This window comes from Manis pentadactyla, chromosome 16 (genome assembly GCF_030020395.1).
Source record: "Manis pentadactyla isolate mManPen7 chromosome 16, mManPen7.hap1, whole genome shotgun sequence".
NCBI classification, from domain to species: Eukaryota; Metazoa; Chordata; class Mammalia; order Pholidota; family Manidae; genus Manis; species Manis pentadactyla.
In genome coordinates this window covers 17,210,177-17,228,311 of record NC_080034.1, presented here as the reverse complement: position 1 = coordinate 17,228,311, position 18,135 = coordinate 17,210,177, and the positions used below count along the sequence as shown (strand labels likewise).

The window sequence follows — 18,135 nt, the reverse complement described above, 5'->3', positions numbered from 1 at the left end:
TCAGGCAATAAAAGCTCATTGCCAACCAGTATGAAAGCATTAGCCTAACAGTAAGCCAATTATATTATCAAGTAGTTTAGGGTCAGGTGAGGATCCTGGCCATAGAAACTTCCATTTTCCCCACAAAAACAAAGGAGAAAATATTGGTAACTTTACTTAGGCAAAAATTTCTTAGATACACTACCAAAAGCATGATCAAGAAAAGTAAAAAACTGATGAATTAGACTCCATAAAATGTAGTAAATTCTGTTTGAAAGACAATTTTAAGAAAATGAAAAGACAAGTCACAGACTAGGACAAAAGATCTGCAAATCACATCTCTATTAAGGATTTATACCCAGAATAAACAAACAACTCTCAAAATTCAATAATAAGAAAATAAATAACTCACTTAAATAATAGGCAGAAGATCTTGACATGACCAGTGAAGACATATAAGGGTAGAGTAAATGAACACTTTATGATGTTCAACATTGTTAGTCATTAACTTAATACAAATTACAGTGACAATGCCATATCACTACATACCTATTAAATATCTAAAATGAAAAGACTACCCCTGCCATAATTACTGAATTGAAAGGCATATATTCAGGCTCTAGCCACATACTTCCTGCCTGTTTTCCAAGTGCTTAACTGAATAACTCCCACCTGTAACCTATCAAAGTACATGTTACACTGAACTCTTGGCAGCACATTAGGAAAATCATTTAAATGCAAATCTCTCCTAGCATTTGTGGGATTTAGAAATGGTAAATGTATATGTTTTCAGGCAATCATATTTGCAAATCTCTTGTTCTTAACTTTCCTCTACAAGTCCCAAATTTAGTTGGTACAAATGCACTTGTAATTTTAGTGCACTATGTGCAAATGCAAAAAATTTAAGATTCATTTAATACTAGCTAAAGACATAAGTAATTATTTACCATTTTATAATTTAGACCAGCAAAAACAGGACCACCAACTGAGAAAGTAAATATCTGCTGGGTTCAAATAACAGACATAGATACAAGTCAGCTGAGAAATGAACAAGAGACATTTCTCCAAAAGAAAATACTACATTTGTAAAGTCAAAGCGACTTCTGTTACTACTGCTTTCTTACTCAATGAGCAACTTTGTTCTCTAAAATCATTGAGTATCTGACCAATCTGACACCTTGGCGGGTCATTTGACAAAGAGAACCAGCCTCATATTCCAAACCCAGGGCAGGCCTATAGTTAATGGGTTTCTGGACACAAAGTTTAGTAACTATGTTAATTTTGTAATTTCCAAGTAAATAGGACCCTGGGTCCATTTCGCAGTTCCTATGGGACACTGAACTCTTCACAGTCTTAATTGGCTTTGAACCTATCAAAACACGGTTTTCACTCAAATTTCACCTACCTCTAGTCTTCCTTAAAATTTCCTACGATGATCCTTTGTCTGGTGGGATGCCTCATAGTTCCTGTGCTGTCTGATCTCATTCGCTGTATGCCAGGACCAGTATCATAAAAGCGATTCTGTGGGCCTACAGATTTGTCCGGTGATCGCAGGATGACAGGACAAGGAGAAAAAGCTTTAAAAGAACGGTCTCAGTTACCATTTGGTTTCATACATTGTATCTGTTCACAATCGTTTGAGTGCAAGTTTTCAGAAGAGTTGGTCGGCCACTATTGGCAGGGAAATATCCGAGAAAACCTCGGAGAGTTAGTTTAACACCAATGGTCTATTAAAAACTTCTCTGGACTTAAAAAGAGAGAGGGACAGGTTAGGAGAGAAAAGTTTTTCAACTTCAGTCAAGGAGCATCTAGCGAAACGCATGCGCCATAGCAATGTCCCTTTACATCTTCACCACCCACACGCGCGGTGGGAGAGCGGCGGCTCGGGCGCGACCAGAACTACAAATCCCAGCATCCTGCGCGGCGAGGGGACTACAAGGCGGGACGGTGCGAAAGCGGCTGCTGGGGCACCTGCGGGCAGAGCGGGCTGCGCCTCCTTCTGAGGCGTTTCAGCACCTCTTTAACCTGCGGCGGCGGCGGCGGCGGGGGCAACCAGAGCGGTGGTACTGTCGGGCCCTCCGAGAAATGGGAGATCCAGGGCCGGAGGTGAGTGGGCGAGCGTCCGGTCCCCGCAGCTCCACGTACGCAGGGGCACGACCCGACTGACTGCATCGGGTGCTGTTCTTAGCCGGGTGTTCTTGCGTGGGATTGGGCTCAGTCGGGTATCCTCAAGAGCTTTCCGTTTTAGAAAGCTCTTCCTTTGTCTCTCCTTTTGGAAAAATCTTTCCCTCCAAGCATATGGCTGAATAGGTAAGCGTGTTTTGGCTTATTTTTTATAGATAATAGAATCTGTCCCCCCGCCCAGCCGGGCCTGAGCCGTCTGAGTCAACAACGAATGAAAACGAAGATGACATTCAGTTTGTTAGTGTAAGTAGCAACGTATTCGGGTTTTTCCAGAGTCAGAGACAGTGTGTGGTAAGCCATTAGGGGATTATACCTCGCCTGTTCATTGATACTCCGCGAACATGTGAGAATGTCTGGTAGGTGCTTGACACCGTGGAGCCTGGCCCGGGATCAGGAAGTTTACCGAAAGAGGTCTCTGAGCAAGCACAGGAGCCATCACAAAGACGTGCCTTGGTTTAGAGCCGTTTTATATTTAATCTACACGCCGAGTTCTCGTTTCTTTTTCTTTCTTTTTTTTTTTTTAAAGAGTTCTAGTTTCTTAAGACTGTTTTGAAGTGGGGCTATCTTCCTAACACATGTTAGGGAGAACGGAGGGCCAATGATGAGGAAGGAGGTAGAAACCAAGAAGGGTTGCAAGAACTCCCAAGTGTGAGCATTGTGTAGCTTCACTACCAGATAGCCTGAAGGCTAACCTCTGAGAACATCATGTTTACATCATAGGGACACCGCATTTTTAGCAATAAAATGTGTGTTTTTGTCACACATTGATGTTCATAATGAAGATCCTTGCATCACCAAGAGCACACATATTTTTGTAAGTTTATTCTCTTTGGGACAGTAGTCTTCAAGCATTAGTAGCTGTAAATGTGCATTGCTGGACCCCTCTCCAGACCTGTTGAATCAGCATTTCAGAGCACAAATACATTTTGGCACAAATGCAAGGAGTATGGCATATTTTGGGTTAATTTTCACCCCAAACTCTTCAAGTTTTATGAAGGCTCAGTTTAAAGTCGTATCTCAGCTAGCTAAAAACACTCCTACCCCAGTGATTAATGAAGTTTTGCTATTAAAGGTGTATAATTTTTCGGTAAATGGGTGTCTATTTAACGTTGGTGTGTTTCTTAGTTGGTATTGGTTTAGTGCCACCTCATAAATCACTTCTTTTGAAATCAAAATTCCCTTCCTAAACATTGTGGTGTTAGCATTGTTGTGTGTTGTTCTAATAGGGCTCTATAGAAATTCCTTACAAGGAGTTTCCTTGACAATCTTCCCTGTTAATGGTGCATATGACAGTCTTAATACTTGGAATTTTGGGGGTGCCAGGAGGGTTGTGTGTTGATCCTACCTCCCTGTGCTGAGGAGTAAGTGATGTAGGTATGAAGAGCCACAGTGTCTGTTTTTGTACTAAAAACATTTAGAAGGAAGATTCCATGGGTGTTAAGGAAAAATTATCTTGGTTCCTCCTGACCATGGTATAAAGATAGAAATGAATGGACATTGTGATCTTGATGGTTTGTGCAGTTATAACTGGAGTGACACATATGTTTATACCTTACTTTGAGAAACAGAAGGATCGAATCACCAAAGTTAAGATTTTATTCAGCTGAGGTTTAACCCTCTTAATTTAAAATTTTTTTAAGATATAGAGAACATTGTATCTTGAAATCCAAAGTTCTATACGTGCAGCTTAGAACCTCTTAGAGTTAGCCTGGTTTCCAAATAGAGGGGGAGGAGTGGATGTTTGACAGCTCCATAAGGAGATGTGAATTCGTATGGACATACCTTGTTTTATTGTGCTTCACAGATACTTGTGTTCCTTATAAATTGAAGGTTTGTGGAAACCCTGCATCAACCAAATCTATCAGCACCATTTTTCCAACAGCATTGGCTCACTTTGTATCTCTGTCATTTTGGTAATTCTTGCAATATTTAAAAATTTTTCATTATTATTATATTTGTTGTAGTGATCTGTAGTAAGTGATGACTCACTGAAAACTTAGATGGTTAACCTTTTTAGCAATAAAGTACTTTATTTTTTTTTTATTTTGGTATCATTAATATACAGTTGCATGAGCAACATTGTGGTTACTAGATTCCCCCCATTATCAAGTCCCCACCATATACCCCATTACAGTCACTGCCCATCAGCATAGTAAGATGCTATAGAATCACTACTTGTCTTCTCTGTGCTATACTGACTTCCCTGTGCCCCCACTACATTATGTGTGCTAACCCTTCAAAGTACTTTTTGATTAAGGTATGTACATTGTTTTTCAGTCATGATGCTATTGCTTACTTAATAGACTAACGTAATAGCATAAACATAGCTTTTTTATGCACTGAGAACCAAAATATTCATTTGACTCACTTTATTTCAATGGTCTGGAACCAAATCACAGTATCTCTGAGGTATGCCATATGGTCCAAGTGGAATGGCAGTACATGAAAAATACTAGTAAAATATTCCTATTGCTTTTATATGGTGTGACAGAAAAAAGAAAAAGATAATTTAATTCTACTTTAAAATACATTCAGAGACAGAATTTTCTTCTGTAACACAATCCTCTGCTGGGTTCCATTAGAAATTGCTTATTTCTCTGTGTTTTTTATAGTACCATCCATAAAGATGAAATGTTGTTGGTGATAGTTCTCTGCTTGAGAGCTCCTCAGATACAAAAACAGTATCTTTTTTTTCTGTTCTTCTAATATCTTCTATCCAGAAGTATGTTACCACTTGATGTATACTGGCTCGGTTCCTTAGGCTTTTCATGTAGCTCTTTCTGGCCTTCAGTGTGCAGTACGGCGCAGCCTCTTTGTGTTCTGCCATATATAGCCCCAGAATAAACACAACATGCTGAAAAGAATGATAAAAATTTGGAGGCACAAAGAGAGCCATTATCTTTGAGACAGATTTTGTTTCGATACAGCATACGTACAGAAGAGTGTACGTCCTCACTGTTCTCCTTGTCCTCCCTACTTGTATTACGTTACCATTTGTCTGGATTATCGTTATTAGTCTTCCCACACTTCATACTCTCCTAATCTTGAAACACAACTCTAATGTTGACATTTCGGAACTGTATTGTTTTTTTGCCTATGGAATAAAATCTAGGTTTTTGACTGGAATATATAAGGCCTGGTATACTTTACAAATAGCATGTATGTAAAGAAAGGGTTGAGAAGATTCAGGGATTAATATTTGATTATATGAAGATGTGTAGGAAGCAGTCATCAAATAATTACATGATTTCAATCTTAGGTATCTGAAAGGTTATTGATGACCATCCCAGTTAAAGAATAACATGTCGTGATATTTTTGTCTTTTTCATACTATCTCTGTACTATATCCCATTTCCAAAGGAGCCTACCTGGCTTTATCTCTCTTTGAATATTTAATCTCTTTTTGGGTTTTGTCATCATTATATGCTTATCTACTCTGAATCTTTTCCTGTGCTGCCTTTTTTTCTGATCATTCTGTGCCATCTGTAAGGCTTCCTCCTAATAGGAATTTTTAAAAATTCCAAGAAAAAAAGCCCATTGTTTGTAAATGCAAGTTTGGTTTGTGACTTGTAAATTTCCTCCCTTCCTTTTTAGGAAGGACCGTTAAGACCTGTTCTTGAATACATTGATTTGGTCTGTGGGGATGATAAAGAAACCAGCACCTATCATAGTGATGTAAGTATGTTATATTTCTGTTTTTTCAGTTCTGCCATTAAGTGCATTAGTGTTTGCAAGGTGGCTTAACTGGCTTGCAAGAACCAATTGTTAAATTTTCAGGAATTTTGTGACCTGATTGTAACACATAATTGTTACTAAGAATTAAAATATTTAAATTTACAACTAAATAAATTATTACATTTAAGGTAATTGTTCAAAACTCATCAAAATATCTTTGCGCACTTGAGGTTCTTTACATCTATTGTATCTGTTTGGTAGAATACTGTATGACAGTGTTCTGCTTAATATATTATTGATTTATCACTCAGAGCTTGATCTATTTGCTGATTGTCTAAACTTAAGAAAGTGATGGATAAAATGTTAATGCAGATTCAGCCTAAAAATGTGATATGTCTGTTAGACTATATGCTATACAAAAAATTGAGAAAATCTTGCAATAGTTGAAAACTGTTCTCTGGTTCAGCAGAGATGTTGATGTTAACATGGATGAGTGAGCGGAGTTCTGATGTTCACCATTTCTTCACTTTCATCTTATTCACTAGTGCAAATGAAAATACCAACAACTCTTCACATTGGAACTGTATTAATTTGTAAATCATATGAACAACTTCTTGTTGAGTTGGAAGATAATCAAAAGCTTATAGTCAGCTTTTGTGGCATTTTTATTAGCTGTAGAATTTAAAAAACTGATAGTGAGTTTTTCAAGAAAAAGCAAGTTGTACTGAAGTTATAGGTGTAAACAAAATCAAGGCAAGTACTTTGTTTAGAATTTATTTGAGTGACCACAAAGTTGCTTATGTGAAATCTTCATAAGATTGTATATAGTGATATACAAAAAAAAATTATTTCTAAAGTTACAAAAAGAAATCATTAGCAGAACATTTACATTAACCCTTAAAGTGTTATCATGAATTATCCTTACATGTATAAAATTGTTTTTCAGATTCTGTTCCCTAAAATGCCAAAACGGCAGGGTGATTTTTCACAATTTTTAAATGTGAAGAAATTGAAAACAGACACAGAAAGTAATAATAGAAACAAATCATTGTGGATTGTCTAAGCCAAAGGTATCAAATTTTGAATATGTTGAACAACCAGTTGTCGAAGAAAATCAAAATCCATCATCTTCACCGAAGGAAGAAATAGATCATCTTATGCTTCCAGGTTGTAGGAATGAAAAACAAGCGCTTATGTTTACTGAACAGTACAGATGGTTTGAAATAAAAGAGGGTAAATTAGGATGTAAGGATTGCTCCACAGTTCGGCATTTGGGATCAAAAGCAGAAAAGCATGTCCATGTGTCTAAGGAGTGGATTGCATATTTAGTAATCTCTAATGGCAACACTAAAACTACTAGACAAGCTTCTCTGTGGAAAAAAATTAGGGAACATGATGTTTCTAAAGCCCATGGTAAAATTCAGGATTTGTTAAAGGAATCAGTTAATGACCCAATTTCTAATTTAGTGCACAAACAAAACAATAAAAATATTGATGCTACCATCAATGTTTTCAATATTGTTTACAGTTTAGTAAAACATAATCGACTTTTATCTGATATTGAGGGGATAATAGAATTACAAGAGAAAAATGGAGAGGTCAGCTGTTTAAATACAGGATACGGTGCAACAAGAATAGCAGAGCATATTACAAAAGAAACGAAGATGAAAATATTTGAAAATATTATAGAAGAGAATGCCAAAATCTGTATCATAATTGATGAGGCATCTACAGTTTCAAAGAAAAGCACACTGATGGTTTATCTCCAGTGTACAGTTCATTCAGCTCCTGCACCAGTTATGTTATTTGTCACTTTAAAAAATTAGTGTCAATGAGAGCAGAGTATATTTTCAGTACATTATTGAGAACTTTAAATGATTGTGGTTTTACCAAGGAATATTTGAAAGCAAATTTAATTGGATTTTGTTCTGGTGGTGCTAATACAATGCTGGGGAAAAAGTCTGGAGTAGCTACAAAGTTGTTGGAAAGTTTTCCTGAAATCATTATTTGGAACTGTTTAAACCACCAATTGCAGTTGTCATTTGATGATTCAATATCGGAAATAAAACAAGTGAATCATTTAAAAGTATTTCTTGATAAAATGTATTCCATTTACTGTCAATCTGATAAAAATCAGAACAAGCTTTTAGGAACTGTAGCTAAAGATGTTGAAATTGAAATCGTTAAAATTGGCCGGGTAATGGGACCAAGGTGGGTGGCATGTAGTTTACAAGCTGCTACTGCTGTATTGTGTGCATATCCTGTATTATATATGCATTTTTCTCATTCTTATTATGGTTTGGCAAAGAGGTTAGCTAACATTAATTTCTTACAAGACCTTGCTTTAATGATAGACATTCTTGAGGAATTTTCACTACTTTTCAGCTGCACTACAGTTAAGGTCAACTAACATTCAGAAAGCACAAAAATTGACCAAACCGCACTATAGGAGCTTTGGAAAATTTAAAAATGGGTTCTGGAAAACATGAGTCTCAAATTGAAGGTTTGATTAAGTCAGATAGGTTTAAAGACATTCCATTTAATAGATACAATAAATTCAATGCCCTTCCTAGGAATACGTTACTAGAAAATATAATTCAACACATGAACTTACGTCTTCACGATGACAGTATTTTTTATTATTTTGATTTGCTAAAACTTTCTACATGGCCTTATGAAGAAATCACTTCACCATGGATAGCTGGTGAAAAAAAATTACTTCATCTATGTGAAATTGATTTGAAGGACTTTGGGGAATTTGTAAAAAATAATGTAAAATCAAACAATGTTTCAATTCCTCCATCTACACAAAAAGCTAAAAAGGTAGTTAGCACTGTTGTGATCAATAGTGCCGAAGCTGAAAGAGGCTTCAATTTAATGAATGAAATTTGTACAAGAGTTAGAAATAGTTTAACAATAGATCATATATCAGATTTGATGACAATAAATTTATTGGGGAAAGAGCAGATTGGGGTGCAACTCCATTTATAAAATCATGGTCACAATGCAACCATAGGCTGGCTATGGATGCAAGAGTTCGGCAAAGATCAAAAGCTTTATGTGAAAATCAGTTGGCTATTTGGAACTTGGAATAAAGAGTGTTGTGTATTTGTTTTTATCATTCGTAAATTCTTTGCTACACATCTTTCATTTACACATTAAAATTTTTTTGAAATTTATTTGTTAAACTTATATTGGCATATTGCTGTTTAAAAGGTATTCTCCAAAGAAATAATATAATGTTGATGATTGATTTTAGGAACTATAGTGTTTTAGAGATTGGCCCATGTCTGCTAGAGTGTGCCATACATATTTCAGGGAATCTGGTACAGAACATCCAATCATTTCCACTTTTTACTTTTTAGAGAATAACAACCCAGATAAGTCCTGAGTCCTGGAAGTTATATCAAATAAAAGGGAAATGGAATAATAACCATAAGCCTTTTGGCGCTTGTCTTTCTCATTAATGTATCTGCTAATACAGTAATCACTAGAGTGACATGTGGCTATTAAGCACTTGAGCTCAGTAGGACTAAGAAAGTGAAATTTTTATTTATTTTAATTACGTCTAAAAATTAAGTGAAGTGTGAAATAAAATACTTAATGTATAACTCAACCTTTTTTTTTTAGAAATATATTTAACTTTGCTAAATCGCTTTAGATTTGGTTATTGTAGTGTGCTGTCAAATTTGTGTGTCATGTCTGGTATTGTAAACACATACTGGTTAAGTTGGTGTCAACAGATGGGATTAATGCAAATTATTTTTTTCTATGAGTTGATGTAACTGAGTTTTTTATACAGATAACAGGAATTACAGTGATACTTATGTAAGTCGTAATTGGTAAGTTGAAATACTAATTTTAATTATAATTATTTTTCTAGTTTAGGCATGAATATGAACAAATTTTTTAATTTAAAATGAAGACATACTGAAAAAGAATCAAGTAGAGATGCAGAAACTAGTGCTACCACTATAACAGTAAAAAAGACTTTTGTTGCAGATTTCATGATGAAAGACAATTGCATTTTGCTGTGTCAGAGAAAAACAAGCTGTTATTTAACCAAAGAAGATAGTGAAGTAGATAATTTTGAGACAGTTTCAGCAAATGCATAATAGAATGAGTGAAGTTATTGTCCAAAGGCTAAAAAAGTGGTAAATTTAGCTGAAATCAGAATTAAATGCCCAGCAAAAAAATAATTTTTAAAAAGGTTGAGCTGGTAAGTTTGGCCAGATATAAAACAGCTTAGATTTTCGCATGAAAAACCAGTTTTAGACCGATAGATAGTAAAATAATTACAGATGTTAGAAAATGATGACTTAAAGCCTAAAACAGATGTTTAATTAAACTGTAGTTAAGTCACCAAGTATTGCTCACAGAATACAGAACCTTTCTAACAATATCAACAATTCATAGGACTTGAAAACTTAGGAAGAAGTACTTTCAATTCAAGGCCTAAAAGTCAAACTTGTGTAGCTGTTTTTCAATATTTTACAGTGTGTCAGAGGAGTTTCAGCTACATGAGAAAATATTATTTTCTATCACAGAAAATGATGTGCTAGCTAGGTTAGGTAAAAGGTCAGATTTCATTGGAATTTTTAAATGAGCCCAATGCTTCATCTCTATCTTCAATCTACTGTATGACACAGTTTGAAAATATTTGTGCTCAGTTTTCTGAAATGATTTCAGGTGTCATGGGTACAGTTGTTAAGTGTTCATTATATGAGCAGACGTGCTATGAATCACTTCAATATCAGTTTATGGGCTTGCTGAAAGAATTGAAAGAATGAATTTAGTGATCCTGCCTATTGAGTTCTACAGAACTTATTGTACTGTTAATACTAGGTCAAAAAATGGTAGCCAGATAGTTTAGAAATTATAAAGTAGAAATGGTGGTTTGTTTTCTCCCCAGTATCAGATGGCATATGCATTTGAAATTTGAAGCTCCAAGGAAAGGTAAAAGCCTGTTTGTGCTCTACCTGAGCTAGAATTCATTTGAAATTAAAACTTTTAAAAATAAAAGCCAGAATAATTTTATACATTCTTCTAATGTGACATTATGTATAATTTTTTTTTTTTTTAATAATTATTTTTTATTGAAGGGTAGTTGACACACAGTATTACATTACATGAGTTTCAAGTGTACAACACAGTGGTAGAACATTTATATACATAATTCTAGGTTCCAGCTATCACCCTACCAGGCTGTTACAATATCTTGACTATATTCCTTATTCTATACATTACATCCCGGTTACTGATTTATTTTACCATTGGAAGTCTGTCCTTTTTTTTTTTTTTTTTTGTGAGGGCATCCATCTCTCATATTTATTGATCAAATGGTTGTTAACGACAATAAAATTCTGTATAGGGGAGTCAATGCTCAATGCACAATCATTAATCCACCCCAAGCCTAATTTTTGTCAGTCTCCAATCTTCTGAGGCATAACAAACAAGTTTTTACATGTAGAACAAATTCTTACATAATGAATAAGTTACATAGTGAACAGTACAAGGGCAGTCATCACAGAAACTTTCGGTTTTGCTCATGCATTATGAACTCTAAACAGTCAGTTCAAATATGAATACTCATTTGGTTTTTATACTTGATTTATATGTGGATACCACATTTCTCTCTTTATTATTATTATTTTTAATAAAATGCTGAAGTGGTAGGTAGATACAAGATAAAGGTAGAAAACATAGTTTAGTGTTGTAAGAGAGCACATGTAGATGATCAGGTGTGTGCCTGTAGACTATGTGTTAATCCAAGCTAGACCAGGGCAATAAAACATCCACGTATGCAGAAGATTTCTCTCAGAACGGGGGGGTGAGGTTCTAAGCCTCACCTCTGTTGATCCCCAATTTCTCACCTGATGGCCCCCCTGCGACTGTGCCTGTCTTAGGTTGTTCCTCCCTTGAGGAATCTTACCCGTCTCTGGCTAACCAGTCATCTTCCGGGGCCATACAGGGAAATGTGAAGTTGGTAAGTGAGAGAGAAGCCTTACTGTTTGAAAAAGTTAGCTTTTTACTTCTTTGCATATTTATGCCCTGTGGCTTCTATGCCCAGCATTTGTCTTGAGGTATCTTTACCACTTGGAAGAATTATGATACTCGGTAAATTTGATATGAGGCACGAATTCTATTTAAGGGTTGTAATTAGGAAGGAAGAAGAAAAGCTATAGAAGTAGCAGGCGGAAGAAAACATGGGAAGATTGATTATTTCTTTGATATATCTTCTTGTAGAGTAACTTCAGCATGTATAGGTTTTAAGCTACTACTTAAATTGCACACACACATTAACATAATAGGAGTATAGTTACATAACCAAAGCATATCTGTAATTACCAGCCATCTGCAGTGAAACCAAGAAAACCAGTTAGGCACCTTAGGCATTTGTGAAAACTTATCTATGATATGGTGGATATTGTCCAACTGAACTTGAACAGTCTGAGAGAAATCAGACAAATTAAAACAACCCATTCCTGGGGACTGTTCACATGCCATATGTTCTTTTAACAGTAAATAGTTTGTAGTTGTAAGACTTTGGAGCGCTACAATTTGCACTTCTCCAAATTCTTGGTTGAGTTCCAACAGTATAGATCCAGTCCAATTTTGTTGTTTTACTGTATGCACAGGCCAGCTTAGATATCTCCTTCCTCATTCCCATGGCAAGTCCAGGAACTGGTGGGATGAGTGCATCTACAGCTGTAGCAGTGCGTGGATCTTTGTTGGGGTTTTTTGATGATCATCATCTGGCATGAGTCTTCCAGAGAGTGCAGATGTTGGAAGTTCTTTTTCATATCGTATCTTAGTTCATTTTCGGGGTAGCCCATTTAGGCTTTGATCCTCTGTATAAACACAAACAGACCCTTTGCCTACACTTTTATATGCCCTTTATACCCTTGTGTAGAACTTGTTGGAGGTTACCAGACAGGAACTACCCTTTTTTTTTTTTTTTTTTTTTTGCTATCACTAATCTACACTTACAAGATGAATATTATGTTTACTAGGCTCTCCCCTATACCAGGTCTCCCCTATAAACCCCTTTACAGTCACTGTCCATCAGCATAGCAAAATGTTGTAGAATCACTACTTGCCTTCTCTGTGTTGTACAGCCCTCCCTTTTCTCCTACCCCCCCATGCATGTTAATCTTAATACCCCCCTACTTCTCCCCCCCTTATCCCTCCCTACCCACCCATCCTCCCCAGTCCCTTTCCCTTTGGTACCTGTTAGTCCATTCTTGAGTTCTGTGATTCTGCTGCTGTTTTGTTCCTTCAGTTTTTCCTTTGTTCTTATATTCCACAGATAAGTGAAATCATTTGGTATTTCTCTTTCTCCGCTTGGCTTGTTTCACTGAGCATAATACCCTCCAGCTCCATCCATGTTGCTGCAAATGATTGGATTTGCCCTTTTCTTATAGCTGAGTAGTATTCCATTGTGTATATGTACCACATCTTCTTTATCCATTCATCTATCGATGGACATTTAGGTTGCTTCCAATTCTTGGCTATTGTAAATAGTGCTGCAATAAACATAGGGGTGCATCTGTCTTTCTCAAACTTGATTGCTGCGTTCTTAGGGTAAATTCCTAGGAGTGGAATTCCTGGGTCAAATGGTAAGTCTGTTTTGAGCATTTTGATGTACCTCCATACTGCTTTCCACAATGGTTGAACTAACTTACATTCCCACCAGCAGTGTAGGAGGGTTCCCCTTTCTCCACAGCCTCGCCAACATTTGTTGTTGTTTGTCTTTTGGATGGCAGCCATCCTTACTGGTGTGAGGTGATACCTCATTGTAGTTTTAATTTGCATTTCTCTGATAATTAGCGATGTGGAGCATCTTTTCATGTGTCTGTTGGCCATCTGTATTTCTTTTTTGGAGAACTGTCTGTTCAGTTCCTCTGCCCATTTTTTAATTGGGTTATTTGTTTTTTGTTTGTTGAGGCGTGAGAGCTCCTTATATATTCTGGACGTCAAGCCTTTATCGGATGTGTCATTTTCAAATATATTCTCCCATACTGTAGGGATCCTTCTTGTTCTATTGATGGTGTCTTTTGCTGTACAGAAGCTTTTCAGCTTAATATAGTCCCACTTACTCATTTTTGCTGTTGTTTTCCTTGCCCGGGGAGATACGTTCAAGAAGAGGTCACTCATGTTTATGTCTAAGAGGTTTTTGCCTATGTTTTCTTCCAAGAGTTTAATGGTTTCATGGCTTACATTCAGGTCTTTGATCCATTTTGAGTTTACTTTTGTATATGGGGTTAGACAATGGTCCAGTTTCATTCTCCTACATGTAGCTGTCCAGTTTTGCCAGCACCACCTGTTGAAGAGACTGTCATTTCGCCATTGTATGTCCATGGCTCCTTTATCAAATATTAATTGACCATATATGTCTGGGTTAATGTCTGGATTCTCTAGTCTGTTCCATTGGTCTGTGGCTCTGTTCTTGTGCCAGTACCAAATTGTCTTGATTACTATGGCTTTATAGTAGAGCTTGAAGTTGGGGAGTGAGATCCCCCCTACTTTATTCTTCTTTCTCAGGATTGCTTTGGCTATTCGGGGTCTTTGGTGTTTCCATATGAATTTTTGAATTATTTGTTCCAGTTCATTGAAGAATGTTGCTGGTAGTTTCATAGGGATTGCATCAAATCTGTATATTGCTTTGGGCAGGATGGCCATTTTGACGATATTAATTCTTCCTAGCCACGAGCATGGGATGAGTTTCCATCTGTTAGTGTCCCCTTTAATTTCTCTTAAGAGTGACTTGTAGTTTTCAGAGTATAAGTCTTTCACTTCTTTGGTTAGGTTTATTCCTAGGTATTTTATTTTTTTTGATGCAATTGTGAATGGAGTTGTTTTCCTGATTTCTCTTTCTGTTGGTTCATTGTTAGTATATAGGAAAGCCACAGATTTCTGTGTGTTGATTTTGTATCCTGCAACCTTGCTGTATTCCGATATCAGTTCTAGTAGTTTTGGGGTGGAGTCTTTAGGGTTTTTTATGTACAGTATCATGTCATCTGCAAATAGTGACAGTTTAACTTCTTCTTTACCAATCTGGATTCCTTGTATTTCTTTATTTTGTCTGATTGCCGTGGCTAGGACCTCCAGTACTATGTTAAATAACAGTGGAGAGAGTGGGCATCCCTGTCTAGTTCCCGATCTCAGAATAAATGCTTTCAGCTTCTCACTGTTCAATATAATGTTGGCTGTGGGTTTATCATAGATGGCCTTTATTATGTTGAGGTACTTGCCCTCTATTCCCATTTTGCTGAGAGTTTTTAACATGAATGGATGTTGAACTTTGTCAAATGCTTTTTCAGCATCTATGGAGATGATCATGTGGTTTTTGTCTTTCTTTTTTGTTGATGTGGTGGATGATGTTGATGGACTTTCGAATGTTGTACCATCCTTGCATCCCTGGAATGAATCCCACTTGGTCATGGTGTATGATCCTTTTGATGTATTTTTGAATTCGGTTTGCTAATATTTTGTTGAGTATTTTTGCATCTACGTTCATCAGGGATATTGGTCTGTAGTTTTCTTTTTTGGTGGGGTCTTTGCCTGGTTTTGGTATTAGGGTGATGTTAGCTTCATAGAATGAGTTTGGGAGTATCCCCTCCTCCTCTATTTTTTGGAAAACTTTAAAGAGAATGGGTATTATGTCTTCCCTGTATGTCTGATAAAATTCCGAGGTAAATCCATCTGGCCCGGGGGTTTTGTTCTTTGGTAGTTTTTTGATTACCGCTTCAATTTCGTTGCTGGTAATTGGTCTGTTTAGATTTTCTGTTTCTTCCTGGGTCAATCTTGGAAGGTTATATTTTTCTAGGAAGTTGTCCATTTCTCCTAGGTTTCCCAGCTTGTTAGCATATAGGTTTTCATAGTATTCTCCAATAATTCTTTGCATTTCCGTGGGGTCCGTCGTGATTTTTCCTTTCTCGTTTCTGATACTGTTGATTTGTGTTGACTCTCTTTTCTTCTTAATAAGTCTGGCTAGAGGCTTATCTATTTTGTTTATTTTCTCGAAGAACCAGCTCTTGGTTTCATTGATTTTTGCTATTGTTTTATTCTTCTCAATTTTATTTATTTCTTCTCTGAACTTTATTATGTCCCTCCTTCTGCTGACCTTAGGCCTCATCTGTTCTTCTTTTTCCAATTTCGATAATTGTGACATTAGACCATTCATTTGGGATTGCTCTTCCTTTTTTAAATATGCTTGGATTGCTATATACTTTCCTCTTAAGACTGCTTTTGCTGTGTCCCACAGAAGTTGGGGCTTAGTGTTGTTGTTGTCATTTGTTTCCATATATTGCTGGATCTCCATTTTGATTTGGTCATTGATCCATTGATTATTTAGGAGCGTGTTGTTAAGCCTCCATGTGTTTGTGAGCCTCTTTGCTTTCTTTGTACTGTTTATTTCTAGTTTTATGCCTTTGTGGTCTGAAAAGTTGGTTGGTAGGATTTCAATCTTTTGGAATTTTCTGAGGCTCTTTTTGTGGCCTAGTATGTGGTCTATTCTGGAGAATGTTCCATGTGCACTTGAGAAGAATGTATATCCTGTTGCTTTTGGATGTAGAGTTCTATAGATGTCTATTAGGTCCATCTGCTCTACTGTGTTGTTCAGTGCTTCCGTGTCCTTACTTATTTTCTGCCCAGTGGATCTATCCTTTGGGGTGAGTGGTGTGTTGAAGTCTCCTAGAATGAATGCATTGCAGTCTATATCCCCCTTTAGTTCTGTTAGTATTTGTTTCACATATGCTGGTGCTCCTGTGTTGGGTGCATATATATTTAGAATGGTTATATCCTCTTGTTTGACTGAGCCCTTTATCATTATGTAGTGTCCTTCTTTATCTCTTGTTACTTTCTTTGTTTTGAAGTCTATTTTGTCTGATATTAGTACTGCAACCCCTGCTTTCTTCTCACTGTTGTTTGCTTGAAATATGTTTTTCCATCCCTTGACTTTTAGTCTGTACATGTCTTTGGGTTTGAGGTGAGTTTCTTGTAAGCAGCATATAGATGGGTCTTGCTTTTTTATCCATTCTGTTACTCTGTGTCTTTTGATTGGTGCATTCAACCCATTAACATTTAGGGTGACTATTGAAAGATATGTACTTATTGCCATTGCAGGCTTTAAATTCGTGGTTACCAAAGGTTCAAGGTTAGCCTCTTTAGTATCTTACTGCCTAACTTAGCTCACTTATTGAGCTGTTATATACACTGTCTGGAGATTCTTTTCTTCTCTCCCTTCTTGTTCCTCCTCCTCGATTCTTCATATGTTGGGTGTTTTGTGCTGTGCTCCTTCTAGGAGTGCTCCCATCTAGAGCAGTCCCTGTAAGATGTTCTGTAGAGGTGGTTTGTGGAAAGCAAATTCCCTCAGCTTTTGTTTGTCTGGGAATTGTTTAATCCCACCGTCATATTTGAATGATAGTCGTGCTGGATACAGTATCCTTGGTTCAAGGCCCTTCTGTTTCATTGTATTAAATATATCATACCGTTCTCTTCTGGCCTGTAGGGTTTCTGTTGAGAAATCTGACGTTAGCCTGATGGGTTTCCCTTTATAGGTGACCTTTTTCTCTCTAGCTGCCTTTAACACTCTTTCCTTGTCCTTGATCTTTGCCATTTTAATTATTATGTGTCTTGGTGTTGCCCTTCTTGGATCCTTTCTGTTGGGGGTTCTGTGTATTTCCGTGGTCTGTTTGATTACTTCCTCCCCCAGTGTGGGGAAGTTTTCAGCAATTATTTCTTCTAAGATACTTTCCATCTCTTTGCCTCTCTCTTCTTCTTCTGGGACCCCTATAATACGGATATTGTTCCTTTTAGATTGGTCACACAGTTCTCTTAATATTGTTTCATTCCTGGAGATCCTTTTGTCTCTCTCTATGTCAGCTTCTATGCGTTCCTGTTCTCTGATTTCAATTCCATCAATGGCCTCTTGCATTCTATCCATTCTGCTTATAAACCCTTCCAGAGTTTGTTTCATTTCTGCGATCTCCTTTCTGGCATCTGTGATCTCTTTCCGGACTTCATCCCATTTTTCTTGCGTATTTCTCTGCATCTCTATCAGCATGTTTATGATTCTTATTTTGAATTCTTTGTCAGGAAGACTGGTTAGGTCTGTCTCCTTCTCTGGTGTTGTCTCTGTGATCTTTGTCTGCCTGTAGCTTTGCCTTTTCATGGTGATAGGAATAGTCTGCAGAACTGGGACGAGTGACGGCTGGAAGGACTTCCTTTCTTGTTGGTTTGTGGCCCTCCTCTCCTGGGAGAACAGCGGCCTCTAGTGGCTTGTGCTGGGCAGCT

The 18,135-nt window shown here is 36.9% G+C and overlaps 1 protein-coding gene across 1 annotated transcript in view; it reads left to right on the top strand.

The window, feature by feature from the left end:
- Window positions 1–1,904: 1,904 nt before the first annotated feature.
- ZNF451 (zinc finger protein 451) overlaps window positions 1,905–18,135 on the top strand; it is a 106,898-nt gene continuing 90,667 nt past the window's right edge. Inside the window, exon 1 of the mRNA XM_036916292.2 lies at window positions 1,905–2,085. Within this exon, the coding sequence (XP_036772187.2) occupies window positions 2,065–2,085 (21 nt within the window). The 5' untranslated portion in view covers window positions 1,905–2,064. The remainder of the gene's footprint in view (window positions 2,086–18,135) is intronic.